Raw genomic sequence first — 15,002 nt, forward strand, 5'->3', positions numbered from 1 at the left:
GGCAGATTGTAGCTATGAGATCTAGGACTGCAAGCAAGGAGCTCTCTCTCCCTAGCCAGTGATTTTCTGCTGCATCAGTTTTCCCAGGCCTAGAACCCCAGTCTCCCGGTTCCCAGTCTATTACTATTTAAGTCTCAGTTTCAATCTTGACTTGGCTTGACTAACTTTTTTTGCTAACCTCTTTATTCTTCACCTGAAGTAGAGTTCAGAACTGTTGCTCAGATTGGCTTGCAGAGGACAGAGATGCCTTCAAGAAAGAGAACAGGTATCCTCTCAGCAACAATAATGACCAATTATCTCTTTCCATGGATGGCGCACCAGGGAACAGGGCACAGATGATGCTTGTGCACTTTGCAAATATAGTAAAACCTCACTAATGTAGACCCCACTAGTTGACAATTGGAGATCATTTGGGCTGGGGTTGGGTAGAAGTTTACCTTTGTACTACTGTCTATTAAAAAAAGTTTGCTAAGCAAATTAGTAGTGTAAACAAGATGGGCGAGGGACTGTTTAATATACTTAAGAGAATATACTGTCTCCAATCACTTTAGTAGCACCCATTTAAGTACAAACAATTACTGTGCTAATTACAATCTATCCTTATCTATTCGGCAGGTTCCCTAAGGACTTGGCAACACTTAGCCTAGCTTGAGTTACTGTGTGTACTTAAGGATAATGTAAGTGAATTTCCTTAAAAATAGTCTCCACTTCAAATGTTCTACTAATTCTGATGGGCCTCCCTCTACCCAGAAAAGCAATCTATCTGGAAATTCTAAAAGCAATTTCTTTCTTTTAGAAAGTGGGGGGAAGGAATTTGAGGAGGAGCAAACATTTAGCCCGCACGGCACATGAATGTGCGCACGCATGCGCGTACACACACACACAAACACACACACACACACACACACACACACACACACAAAGAGAGAAATATATACTGTTTTCCTCCACAAAAGATTTTTCAGAACCAAAGATAACCTTCTTAGTCTAAGTACATAAAAATATACTGTTTATCACTTGGTTTGCTCATACAATTATCATGTTTGGTATATTTAGAGATGTGAAAGCCTAGAATAAAATGGAAAGTTGGGTAAAAGATGTATTTCTCTCTCCTCATTTTAGCCAATTTGTTGGAATCTTTAAAAAAGTCTCTCCTCCCCCAAATGTTCATGTCTATTCCTTTAATTTCTAAGTTTTAACAGTATAAGATTTTGCCAAAGTAATAATAACAGAGATGCCCAGGTCCTTGTATGCTCTCCCCAGCTTTTCCTGAAGCAGAATTCAGTCTCACTCTATGCTGGTGAGTCGCTCTTAGCTGCCATCCAATAATAGCTCAAATTGAAATTCAGGCACATAAGAGAGGAGCTGATCTGGGCACCCAACCGTGGCATTTGAACATCCAACTCCGGAGCTGGTCTCAGATAACCAACTTTCCCATTGGTGTCAATGTACTCAGAAACCCAGTTTCTAGATGAGTATGAAAGATGTGCTGCAAATAAAATAAAATGAAAATGATAAAAATAAAAAAAAATGGCATTGCATTATGCATCAAGTGAATTGTAGGTCAAGCCTATCTGTCAGGGCTGGCTTTAGTCAGAGACAGAATTCTTCCTACTTGGTCACCCCAGAAAGCATTAGCAAAGGAATCTTGTTTGAAACTTGATATCACATCTCTTCAGCAACACTCATACAGAGAACACAATTGGGGCTCTAAGGACTATCTGGCCTTCTAACGTGGAGAGTCAAGGGACAAAAATCTTTCTATATACCCATCTATACCATAAGCAGTTTGGAATCTGGAAGAGATCTATGGAATAGGCTCACCCAACTTCTGCCTTTGAAAGATGAGAAAAACTAAGGGGTAGAGAAGGAAAGTGCTAGTAAGGGTCAGAATTTGGATTTCAACTAATCTTCTGTTTCAAAATCCAGGACCCCTTTCACTCCATCTCGTTGTGTAGACAGCCCCAAAGAAGCACAACTCTGATGTCAGTGAGTAAGGAAGGTATTTTACTGAAATATAACATAGAATACTGCATTATAGTTTCCTTTTTAATTCACTGTTACTACTCTAGTTTAGACTTTCTTGCCTTGGTTATTATATACTATCAATATATTAATAATCCCTTAATCATCTACTGCTAAAGCAATTTTTCGGCTGGTCATGATGATGCATGTCTGTAATCCCATCTCTTGGCTGTGCTCTGGTTGGTGGATCTTCAGAGCTCAGGAATTTTGAATGGGCTAGGCTTAGTGGCTGTTCCATTACGTTTGTCACTGAAATGGTGATCTACCAGGATGGGGGTATATCAGATTGTCTAAGGAGAAGAAAACTCTTAGGATAGAAATGGGAACAGCAAAAGGCTTTTACTGGCCTGAGGTGGACCAGACCTGTGAGTAGCCCCTATATTTCCATCCAGTAGACCCAGTTTAAAAATAAAATAAACTACTTTTTAAAATTAGGTGATTGGGATTAAGTGACTTGTCCAGGGTCGCACAGCTAGTAAGTGTTAAAGCAATCTTTCTAATGAACAGCTTTGAGCATATCATTCTACTATTAAGTGGTACTGGACTCAGAGTCAGAAAGACTTGAGTTCCAATCCTGCCTCAGATACTTTTTTTGCTGTGTGATCCTGGGCAAATCAATTAATTTCATCTTCGCCTCAGATTCCTTATGGGGTTAATTAGTACCTGTCTAACAGGATTGTGAAAATCAAATAAGATAATACATGTGAAACAATGTATTCTAAAGTGACATATAAATGCTAGCAATGACTTCCTAATTCCAACTGAACAAAATTCATACTGCTTCGACTGGTATCATAGGCTTTCCACAACTTGACACGACCACCATATCTATGCCCTCTTCTGTTTTAGTACTCTTCTTCCCCTAATGTCCTAGACTGCTCACCATTCTTCAAATGTTCTATGCCTTTGCTCATGCTATTTTCCCCTCTTAGAATGCCCTTTCCCTATCTGTCAAAATCTATTCAGGCTTAAAAGTACAGTTATCCTTTCCAGATGTGGCACCCCAATGATCTGGAAAATCCAGGAAAATATTTTTGGCCCTCATACCAGAGAAGAAGTGTGATTTTTTTTTTCTTTTTCTTTTATGGGGTATCTACAGTACCTTATTGTAAAATTTGGGTTTATTTATGGCATACAATACTATACATATATTTTATGCATTTCTGAGTTTCTAAACTTTTTTTCTGTGATGTCTGCTGGCCATCACATATTGTCGGCAACTTCTGTAAAATTCCCCCAAATTTCCATTTAATTTCTTATGCTGACCTGCCATATCTCAAAACCACAAGGGGGAGAGTTACAATGTGGAAGTGATAACTGTACAGCTCAAGCCTTCCATCCTCCATGAAGCTTTTTTATGATATGATCCAAGCTACAGTGCTAAGATCTGGCTCTGCCCCTATGGCCAGGGAAACTTCAAAACAGGAATGGAATTCCCCCCATCTACCCCCTAGCCTATCCTTCACATTCTATTTCTTCAATCTTATTCATGCAACATTTCACCACTGTGTGTGTGTGTGTGTGTGTGTGTGTGTGTGTGTGTGTGTGTGTGTGTGTGTGTGTATTTGGCTCTTTTAAGGCCCAAGGGAAGCTACAGTAATGGGAAGGAAGTAAATCTGTATGCATAAAATTAAAGCATCATCTTCATCTAATTTGGGACTTTTAAAGTATCTGAGAGACTACACAAAGCCACTCTGCCTCAGGTCACTGAAGGGGAAGGACTTCAGTTCTCCCTTATCTGAATGGCTAGGCTTCCATCTGTGCGAGACAGAAAACAAAAGGCTTCTTATCTAATTAGTACTTGCAGGCAGCAGACTGGTGCTCTGCAGCCAAGTGGTTGTGTTACCTTGGGCAAGTCATTTAATCTTTTAGGGGCCTCGGTGTTCTTTGTAAAATGAAAGAGGTCATTCTGCTCCATACTCTGACATCTCAAACAGCCCCCAATATCACAGATTTCATGGTCCTTTTTGGTCAAAAAATTATGTGTTCAAACATCCCCAAACCCCTTCGAGGGGCTAAAAGTGGGTATCTGACCACATGATCTTGGGGAACTCACTAAACCTCTCTGGACGTGAGATTCTTCCCCTGTAAAAGGAGACTAGACTAAATGATCTTTCCAGCTCTCAATCGTATGATTCTGTAGTCATCATATCATTCTAAAAGGATAAGGAGTTTTCTAATTTTAACTGTTTAGCATTCTAAGTTAAATTCCACAAAATAAAAAAAAGTGCAAGCTTGACACAGTCAGGAGAGAAGTGAAAGACAGAAGTCCCCAAGGTCTGTGTTAGCTTCCAACAAGGCTCAGTTCCCAATTTTTGTTTCTTCTTCTCCTTCTCTCTTCACTCTGCTGTAGCTTTTTCTTTTGACTTCTATCTCCTGGCAATCTCAACTCCCTGATGGCATTTCCTCCCTGGAAGGAAAGCAGATAAGCAAGAAGAAAAGCCATAGGGGCCATCTGGGAGATGGACTTGGCAACAAACCACGTACTCCTGGGCTTGTGAATGGCTCCTGGCCACTCTTTGAGGTCCAACCAGCATATTTTCCTCTTTGCTCTAGAGGGACTTCGGATATAGAACCATCTAGAGCAGAATTGTCCACTAGGGATTACTGTTTAAGCACTACTGACAGAGTGGAGGATTGTTTCTGAAGCTGGTGGCTGTAAAATGGGGAGGGAGAAATTTGGTTCTGTCATTTGTTACCCATAATGCTCATCCACAAGTATTTATTAAGTATTTCCTATGTGTCAGGTGCTGTAATAAGTGCCAGGGATACAATGAAAAAGCAACAGTTCTCAGGCATAGAGGACTTTCCCTATCATTCCTCATGCTCAGGTAGGTAAGCATCACAACCAGAATTCAAACTCCAGTCATCTGGCTGGCACAGTGAATACAGTCCTAGACTTGGAATTGGGAAAATCAGAATTTAAATCCTACTTTGATGCTTTCTAGCTGTATGACCCTATACAAATTATTTAAAATCTCCCAGCTTTGTCATCTGTGAAAATACACACACACACACACACACACACACACACTCTGTGGTGAAATGCTGCATGAATACGACTGAAGAAATAGAATGTAAAGGGTGTGCTAGGGGTGGAGGGAGATTCCATTTCTGCTTTGAAGTTTTTCTGGACACAAGGGCAGAGCCTGATCTCAGCATCATAGTCTGGATCATATCATAGGAAGGTTTCATGGAGGAAGGGACTCCTGAGTTGGAGTCTAAGACTTTACAAGCCTTAAAAGTGCTATATAAATACTATTATTATTAATAGTGCCTCTAAGGTAAGCATTATTTCCACTGCATTTACACAGATGAAGTTTTATATTTGTAAAGCACTGTATGGTTACAGAATATCTGATAGATATCACCTCACTGGATCCTTATGGAAACCATGGGAGGTAGGTTACATATGTATTATTATCCTGCTTTTAAAGATGAAAAAACTGAAGTCACTACGTTTCTGTGATCTCTTAAAAATCGGAAAGTCAGAAAAAGGACAGGCCTGGGCCTTAAACCTCTGTCTCTTGACTCCAGGTCTATAGTTCTTTGCAATACAACAAACCACATACAGGCATACCACCCAAGGGGCTTGCAGAAGAATAAGCTAGAAACATCCCTAGAGAAAGTAAGAATGGCTTCCTGAAGTGCAGACCAACTTCTCTGATTCACATATGGGATGTGGTGATCCAGAGACTCTAGGTTTGAATATGGAACTATGGAAAATGGGGACCCCTAAAGGTTGAACAGTAAGTACATGATTGTCAAGACCCCTATGATGATGAGGAAGGGAGTAATAATTACATTCTAGTTTTGCTCTGTTTATGGTAGAGTGATGATAAAGGGCAACTTTAGTCATAATAACTGTAGCTGACATTTATACAACATTTTAACATTGGTAAAGTTCCCCATCTATATTACCTCATTTGACCCTGTGAAGCAGGTTGTTTTGCTTTGTTTTAGGGGTGGGGGGGTGACAAGACCTGATTCAGTGATGAATCATTCCGCTTCCAGTGAGGAAAACAAACAAATAAATGAACTCCTTCTAGCAATGATTATCAGAATCTGTTCTGCAACTCAAGGTCTTAGAGAATTGTTGGGGCACTGAGAGAATGAATGACATGACCACTGTCAGACGTAGGACTTGAACCCAGCTGAATCTTTGGCTAATCCACTATCTAGTACATTATGTTACTTTATGGAGGAGCTACAGGTAACACTGTCCCCATTTTACAGATGATACTCCATATGTGAATCTGTACAAAAATAAGATTTCAGATATAGTATAAAACAATCTGTAGAAGTTTGATAATAAGGTGGTTTAAAAATGTATTTAAATTCTCCTTGCCTTTGGGAGTTGTTGTATTCGTCCTTTGTTGCCAAAGAAGATCATGCCATCAGAGAAATGATGACATGACTTGCACTTAACTTTGTTTTGAGTGAGGGAGGGCTGTGCAGGTCACCAGCCTCACTTTTCCTCCAGAGCCATCTGAATCCAGTGAGTAGATATTCATTAGGATGACTGGAGAGAACCCAGAATGCACTGGGAGACCTTGGCCCTTTTAGGCCAAGATCTATGCAGGTACCCACTTAGGGTGAGGAAACGCCCATTCATTGAATAGGTCTGTTTAAAAGGTAGCCAGGGCATGGCCCATTTAATGAGGCAAAAAAAAAAAGGCAGAAGGCTGGGAGGGAAACAGTAGCAGTTACTATTGATAATTACTCTTAAGCCAGGAGGGTCCAGAAGAGAGTCTTTAGGCAGGAGGGAGGGGGCAGGGGGCAGGGGGCAGGGGGCAGGGGCCCCATGGTATCTGAGCTTCACAGTGCAGTAGATTTAACGTTCAGTGTATGGTAAAGAAGGGGAAGGAAGGGAGGGAAGGGGAAGTAAGGAGCCAATAAAAGCCAGCTGGGAGAAGGAAGGGGAGGGGGAGACAGACAGGAGAGGAGTAACTGAGTCTACTCACAGGGTTGTGTTCCTCTTTCATTGCTGAAGACAACCACGCGATCAGAGAAATGTTGACATGACTTGTCTTTGAGAAACATTATCTTGAAAGCAAAAGGGACTTTAAGAGAAGCAAACAGGATATTTAAGAATTAATCTCCAGGCTATAAATCAGAAAGGGGAGCTTTACTAGGTACTACCTGGGATTTAAAGCTCCTGTACCTTCTCTGGGATACCTTCTCTGACCTTCTCATGACTTTTTCTCCTCTAGACTCTGAGCTGACCTGCCATGTCTTCTATAACACCCAGTTCGGTGCCTTCCTTACAGTCAACTGGTGTTTAAGATATACTGATTGACTCAATTTCTATTTCCTAGAGGTCAGGTGATATAATAGAAAGTCCAGTGAGATTTGGTGGCAGAAGACATAGGGTCAAATCCCAGGTCCCTCACCTATTACCTGAAGTGACAAGCAAGTCATTTTTCCTCTCTGAACCTCAATTTTCTCATCTTTAAAATATGGATGTAAAAAATATATACTGCCACCTTTCTAGAGTGGTTGTGAGTAATGAACTTTATAAACCACAGAGCATTGTGGAGGTAGGAACTATTATTATTTGTCTTGGACATACACTAGCAAAATGGGGAGTCAAGGTGTTACTAAGGCTCCTAATATTTTTCTTCTCACTGAGGCACAATCTTAGACAGAGGAAAGCCAGGGAAGATCATAAAAAAAACAGTGTGATATTTAACTACATAGGTCCAGTATAGCTCATTTTGTGATTTTTTTTCTTGACAGAAAAGAGGTAGGAACAGAGATATAAGACTGAACTAAACCATAATACTTAGTATTTACTAGTCTGTTAAGTATTAGCCTAAAACAAGACACTGACTGAAGAATGTTTTTACTGTTAAGTAGGGTGAGAAAAAGTTTTGCCCTGTTGTTCGTGTTATATCTACTCAAGGCTTTGAATATTCGCTCTGAAACAGGCACCTTGATTTTTGACAAAATCAGTCTCTACATACCATAAAGAATGATATTCTCTTCCATTAAAATATGTACCTTTTAAGAAGGACATAACATAAAATGTTATATTCTAATAAATCTTTTTGTCTTTCTCTATATATTGTATCCAAAGCAATGACCCATTTTGTCTACCTCAATTTGCAGGACTGTCCAGAATGAAATATTTCACGTGAGAGATGAGGGGACAGTGTTCCAACAAAGGACGCATTGCTCTAAGATGGAGTTCCAAATAATCACAAACATGGAAAGAGAATGCAATGGCTGCCTACTTCCCATTGGAGAGCTAAAAATAGTTGGACCAAGTCAGTCTCAGTGGCCATTTGGTAAACTCTGACTCAGTATCCTCAGCATGTGTGATGTGGGTGAGTGAACATTGCAAAAATAAGGCTGGCTTTCCTTGACTTAAAAAAATTGGAGACCTTATGCCACAGTCAGAGGGGGATTTTGGTGCCAAACCTAGAATTTCTATTGCATATCTAAAACAGTGTTTTCTACATGGTAATGTATGCACTGGAAATCAGAGCAGATTGAAAGTTGCCTTTCGAGTAAAGCATCTTCCACCATCCCCCACTTTGTAGGTCATTTCTGAAATTGAAAAATATGGTGGAAAGGGAAATACACTAGACTTAAAGTCAGGGCTCATATTCCAGCTCTCCCTCTTACTAGCTATGTAACTTCGAGCAAGTCCCTCAACCTCTCTAAATCTCAGCTCCCTCATCTGTAAAACTCGGAGGCTCAACTATATAGTCTTTAAAGTGTCTTCCAGTTCTGACATCCTATTATCATTGCACTATCCTATGACAAGATTTTCTATTTCTAGTATGACTTTTCCACAGCCTATCTTTGGTCCAGGATCAACCCACACTCTTAAGCATCCTCATTCCTCTGTTATTTCTGAGGCTTGTGTGTCAGCTTTCTTCTTTGGGCTTCACTGCTCAATCCTAGAGTAGCTCAAAGTGGGAGTTCCCTTAAGATCAATGATTGAGAGCAAGAAGGGACCTTAGCATCCCTCTAATTCAGTCTTAAAACTTTTAACAGATGAAGAAACTGAGGTCCAGAGACAACAAAGGACTTGCTTAATGTCCCACAAGTCCTAACTGTTAAAGGTTGATTTGGAATCCAAGTCCTCTGCCTGCAGAGATATCGCTCACTCCACTGCTCCCTCATTGGAGTTTTGTTATTCTTTATCATCCAAGCACAAGGCCAAGATTTTCACAGATAGAGCTGAAGGAAAATGGATAGTTGAAAGCAGAGAGGGAGAACCAAAAGTAACAGAGAAATTTTAAGACATTTTCTTAACCACAAATGAAACCTTGCCAAACCCCATTTTAATCAAAAGCCAAGTGAAAGAGGAGCATGAATCTGACCTATTGCACATTATTTGGAAGGGCAAATGATCCTGATGGGGATTTTAAGTGCCATATTCTGGAACAGCAGAGGGAAGAAAAGCATTAGAACTACATCTTTCTCAAGCTTTAGAAGTCTCTAAACCAACACTTCCTCTTAAAGAACATTACTCTTTCCTCCCAAAGTCCCATGAATTGGGGAAAAAAGCATTTTCCCAAATCATTTCTCTTATAAACTTGAGGGAAGCCAGAGATGTGATTTCTGCAACCAAGGGTCCTTAACCCAAGGTTCATGAACCTTATTAAAAAAACCTGATAACCTTATTTCAATATAGTTTCCTTTTTAATTCCATGTATTTTGTTTTACGCAAAACACAATTCTGAGAAGGGGTCCATAGGCTTCAAAGAGGTCTATGAATCACAAAATGGTTAAGAACCACTGGCTAGAGCCAGGGCCTAAAGAAAAAGATGAAAAGTCTAAATAAGGTTATGATAAGCAGTCTAGTGAATTAAGCTTCATCCTTGTAGCTGAATAATAACTTTGAATTTTCTACTTTGTGATATTTGACAGAATCATAGAATAATACTCTACCTTTAAGGCGGTTCTTGAGGAGAGACCAATGGAATTCTCAGTCACCCTTGCAAGCTAACAGAGCAAGGCATTTGGTCGTGGGGGTGGAGGGAGGATGGGTACATGACCCTTAAGTCACATGGGTCAATGTGATAGGAATTCATGTTGAGGATTGGATTTTGTCCAGGGTAACCAAGTTGTTATAAGAACTCAATGAGCTTACTAATTTATTTCACTTAAAGGGTGCTTACCCCTTAAGTTCCTATTATAAGAGGAAATCCTATACAGTAGATACAGAGCCTTTCCAAGTTACTTTGGGGCAGAAAAAAGTAGTTAAGAAGGGAAAAAATATAATTATAATATTGATGTATCTCTTCAGAGTGGACAACAAGCTTTCCATTCAACATACAAGAAGTATTAGTGCTATTTTTTCCATTTGGCAGATGAGAATGAGAAGAGCAGAGAATCAAAGTGACTTGAGTGAGGATCCATAGGAAGAAAGTACTAAAGCCAAGACTAGAAGGCAGGTCTTTTTATCCCAAGTTTGGTGCTACCTCTACACCCCCATCTTTCTTTTGTATCTAGCTACCTGGGAAGACTTATAAGGGCATCAAAGAGTTTCATTTTCTTTTATTATTTTACATGCTTCTGAGGGAAATCAATACAACTACTGCTAATAACTAGCATTTATATAGTACCTTTAGTTTTACAAATCACTTGATCCTTACAAACCTAAGAGACAAATGCTATTATTATCTCCATTTTACAGATGAGGGAACAGAGATCAAGAGAAGTTGAGTGCCTTCCTAGAGTCATAAACTGCTAAGGCAGGATTCAAATTCAAGACTTGTTGACCCCAAGTCCAGAATTCTATCCACTTTGCCACAAAACTGCCTCATTAATAAGAATTTAAATGCTTACTTTGTTCCAGACACAGTGCCAGGCATTTACAAAGGAAAAATGAAAATAAATCTCTACCTTTAAAAAGCTTTCGTTTTATGAGGGAAAACAAAATGTACACAAAAAGTAAATATTAAATATGAGATGAATTAATTTTTTTTCTCTGTAGGAAGCAATACACTAGCAGTTTGGAGGGTGGGGTAGTGGATTGTATAATCAGGAAAGGATTTATATAGAAGATAATACTCAAACTGTACATTCAAGAAAACTTGAGATTCTAAAGGGCTAGCATGAGAAGAGTTTGTTCTAGACATGTGGGACCTGACCTTAATTTTGAGACCACACCAACAGCCCTGATAGAAGTCAAGCACACAGCAATTTAATGCATGCCAACCAAATGTAGATTTCTAAATCTCTTCCCTTGAATGACTGTATTGGACCTTTTGTACTCCCCTTTTCTCACTTATTCTAATCCTCACATTAAGGTAATTGGACTTGGAATGGTTAGAAAGGAACAACCTTGACACTTCCAAGAGCAACTTCCAGTCAATTAACAAGTATCTTAGTCCCAATGGCAGGAGTAGGGGGCAGGAAATAGAACCCAAATGCTCTATTTGCTGCAATTTCCAGTGTCCTAGTTGCCAGGGGTCTTACTGACAGGGGCAGAGAGGTGACAGATTGAAGACTGGGACTTTACCTTACAAAGCAATCATACACTGCACCTCTATCAGAGAGCTTTCAAAGTAAGGAGACCATATCTCTGGGTTACTGTGTGGTCAGGAAATAGGGCTATTCTGTGACTTAAACTAGAAAGAGAGTATTATTAAGTTTAACCCCTTTCAAGCAGAGCTTTGTCTCTAAGAAGATAAGATTGGTTATGCAAGGGGAACAGTGGGAAGATTGGATGCTAGTCTATATATGGACTATCAGGGATATTTTATTCAGGGCATTTACCAAAACCCAATGCCAGGAAAATTACTAGAATATGAGACATAAGACAGAGATGGACGGTACAAAGCCTGCTGACCTCTACAGGAGGCTCAACTTGCAAACGATCATTGATAGAACATGGGCAAGATAAAATTGGTCATTAAATGCTGACATGCCTGCTGCTTCTAGAATGATGTCCCCAAGAGCTCTAAGGACACATGAAATGTGTAAAGTATTTTATGATGCTTCCTTCCTCAACATAAACCATGGCAATATCATAGCTAATAACTGAAAACTTCTTGCTGTTTGAATGGAAGGGGATGGGAGTGGGGATCCGTTACTGCACTTGGTTCTAGAAGTTGATTCAGTAGGATTGATAGTAGGCTTGAAGAAACCATTTTCGATTCTGAATAGGATAGGAACTCTTGAATTAAAACTGTGGTCCTCAATGAGTCATGTGACCAGGACTAAGAAGGTAGGTTTCTGTTCATTAATGGAAGGAACACCTCTATCCCACATACCATGTCCCTAACATAAACCTATCTCCTACTTGGAAAAGAAAAACAACCCACATGAAGTTTTAAGGATGGCAGAACTTAGACTTTACCCTTGGGGAAGGAACTGAGGGGTAACTTTATGTACTAGCAAGAAGAGATCTGATTAGTGGCATATCACTTGAACAGCAATAGTAGGTAGATATTCAAAGCAGGTCATCTGGTGTCATCGCCCTTAACCTTCTTTTTACTGTCTTTCCTCCAAATTGCCATCCCTCTTCTTTTCTCTTTCAGTGGGCTAAGAGGGTGCCTGTCCACATCCGCCTCTCTCCTGGCTATTTTCTCTTCTGGAGAGTATAATCATCTGCAATCTTTTCCTTCTCTTTTTCCTCTTTTCCTTCATCATTGCTAGGAACTTGGAAGTTTGCATGACCTCATTTCAAGGTACGTCCAGTTGGGAACATGAGAAATAATCCATTATCCTCCTCTCTTCAGGAATAATTGTGTCATATTTTTAGGATTATTGTTAGGAATCCTATTTTCATTATATTTGAGTAATTTTTTTAATAGATGTGCATGTTTATACTGAACAAGGAATTTCCCCAGATGGTCCATGTGCTCAATAGCTTCCAATTTATACTGAGTTTATGCAGTTGTTATTGAGCTAATAATTTCCCTTATAGTCTGTGTGCTTCATCGTCTCCATTAAATACCTCTTTCTCTTGAGCAAAATTGTGTCATTACTTTACAGCACTGAGCTTTCAGGCATCCTAATGACTAATGCCTAGATCTAGAGAATACTGACCCCAAACAGATTTGAGGCTCAAGCAGGCTTGATAATAGTGAAGGAAGCAGGGAATGTCCCTCCTCAAATCTTCTCATCTTTTGCAGGCTTTTTAACAAGCAGTGCTTAGGATCATAGGCAAAAGAAATATTAGAACCAAAACCAGCTCAAAGTGAAGCTCTTTACTTCACAAAGAGAAGCCAATAAAATGAGAGAGCAGCTTATCTCCACTGGTGGTAGTCCCTGAAAACATCATGAAATTTAGACTTAGAAGAGGCTTTAGAAATCATCTAGTCTGGTCTGATCATATTACCAATGGAGCAACTGAGGCCTAGGGTAGGGATGCAACTTGCCAAATGTCATGAAGGTATGGAATAGAAGAGATGAAATGGAAACTTAAGTCCTTTGTCTACTATAAAGCCAGTTCTTTTCACATAGAAATTATATACATATTTCCATATACTTGGATTTCTGAGGTAGGATATGGAAAACCATAAGTTGAAGCAGAAATATGAAGAAACAAGAGAGAAATGTCAGTGTGTTCAGTTAATATGTTCAATGGTGCTTAATAATAATGTTCTACTCTCTTTCTTTTGCCTTGAATTTAAATGAATAACTCAGACACAACCCTTATTATATCAACAGGGAATAGACAAGGTCCAATTCATACCTGAAAGTCATCTGGAAGACTTGGCCTTGGTTGACATGCTGGCTCCTATTGTTGTAACCATGCAACATCTCCCCAAAGAGAGTGTCGTTGAACTTGGAATCAGGCTTGAGACACTTGGGACCCTCACAGACATCCGATAGCATGAGGCAGGATTTACCATCTGGAGCCAGCTTATATTCTTCCACACAGCTAGGAAATGACAGATGAGATAATTAGACCCACACCTCAGCAAACAATGAGGTGTAATGGAAAGAATGATGAACTGATACTCAGGAGATCTGTGTTTTAGTCCTGACTCTGTCACTAGTTGTATGAATTTGGAAAAATAATTTCCCTTCTCTGGGCATCAGGTTCCCATGTTAATAAAGGAATTTGATTGGGTGATCTCTAAGTTCTCTTGAAATTCTATCAGTTTATGAGTCTGTATTTTAACACTTAATTTCTTTTTTAAAAAATGTATCCTTTATTTATAACTTTTGTTTTCGTATTTTATTCAGTTCCAAAGTTATCCCTTCCCCTCTCCTATCCAGCTAGTCATCACTTATAACAAAGGTTAAAAAAAAATAAGTTTGAAAAATTCAAGCAAAACTCACTAACACATCAACTATATCTAATTGTATATGAAATATTCCACATCAAGGTTCCTCTACTTTTCCAATGAATGTAAGGAGGTTCATTTTCTTAATTCTGTTCCAGAGTAAAGCATAATCATAATCACAAAGCATTCTGTTTTATTTTTTCTTCTGCTATTTACATTATCATAACATTTCAACGGTTCTACTTACTCTGTCTCAGATCATATAAGTCCTAAACCATGGTTTTTTGGTAAATTCATATTCATAATTTCTTACGGCTTAGTAATATTTCATTGCAGTCACTTATCACAATTTGTTTAGCCATTGGACAATCTATAGGGATCTGCTATAATTTCCCCCATTTCTTTGGTATCACATAAAGAAATGTTCTGCATATTTTGGTGTATTTAAGACCCTTATTTTTGTCTCTGAACTCTTTTGGTTATATGCCTTGAAATAAGATTTCTGGGTCAAAGCATATCAATAGTTTAGTTACTTTTCTAAAAAGTATAATTCTAAATAGCTTTCCAGAATAGCTGGACCAATTCATAGCTCCATCAACAATGCATTAGCATGTCTGTCCTCTTCTCAGTCTCACTCACATTGATTATTTGCATCTATTGTCATCATTGCCAATTTTCTGAGTGTGAGGTAAAATTTCAGAGTTGTTTCCATTTGAATTTTTCTTATTATTAGTTATTTGAAGCAATCTTTCACAAGGTTGTTGACAATTTGCAATT

The 15,002-nt window shown here is 39.1% G+C and overlaps 1 protein-coding gene and 2 long non-coding RNA genes across 5 annotated transcripts in view; 2 read left to right on the forward strand and 1 right to left on the reverse strand.

Annotated features, from left to right (window-relative positions):
* The window catches only part of LOC140519063 (uncharacterized), an 80,026-nt gene extending 78,029 nt beyond the window's left edge, over positions 1-1,997 (forward strand). For both annotated transcript variants that reach the window (XR_011972086.1, XR_011972087.1), the window contains exons 3-5: positions 200-265; positions 616-677; positions 1,930-1,997. This is a non-coding gene — a long non-coding RNA (uncharacterized lncRNA). The remainder of the gene's footprint in view (positions 1-199; positions 266-615; positions 678-1,929) is intronic.
* ASTN2 (astrotactin 2) overlaps positions 1-15,002 on the reverse strand; it is a 1,124,306-nt gene that overhangs the window by 488,015 nt on the left and 621,289 nt on the right. The window contains exon 13 of the mRNA XM_072631748.1: positions 13,688-13,876. Coding sequence (XP_072487849.1) covers positions 13,688-13,876 — 189 coding nt within the window. The remainder of the gene's footprint in view (positions 1-13,687; positions 13,877-15,002) is intronic.
* LOC140519062 (uncharacterized) lies at positions 4,701-13,749 on the forward strand. 2 transcript variants are annotated; one of them, XR_011972085.1, is made up of 3 exons: positions 4,701-4,860; positions 8,137-8,354; positions 13,663-13,749. It is a non-coding gene; the product is annotated as an uncharacterized lncRNA (long non-coding RNA). The 2 variants fall into 2 exon arrangements; XR_011972084.1 differs by having other exon boundaries at positions 4,703-4,856.

Source organism: Notamacropus eugenii, chromosome 1 (assembly GCF_028372415.1).
Source record: "Notamacropus eugenii isolate mMacEug1 chromosome 1, mMacEug1.pri_v2, whole genome shotgun sequence".
Classification (NCBI taxonomy): Eukaryota; Metazoa; Chordata; class Mammalia; order Diprotodontia; family Macropodidae; genus Notamacropus; species Notamacropus eugenii.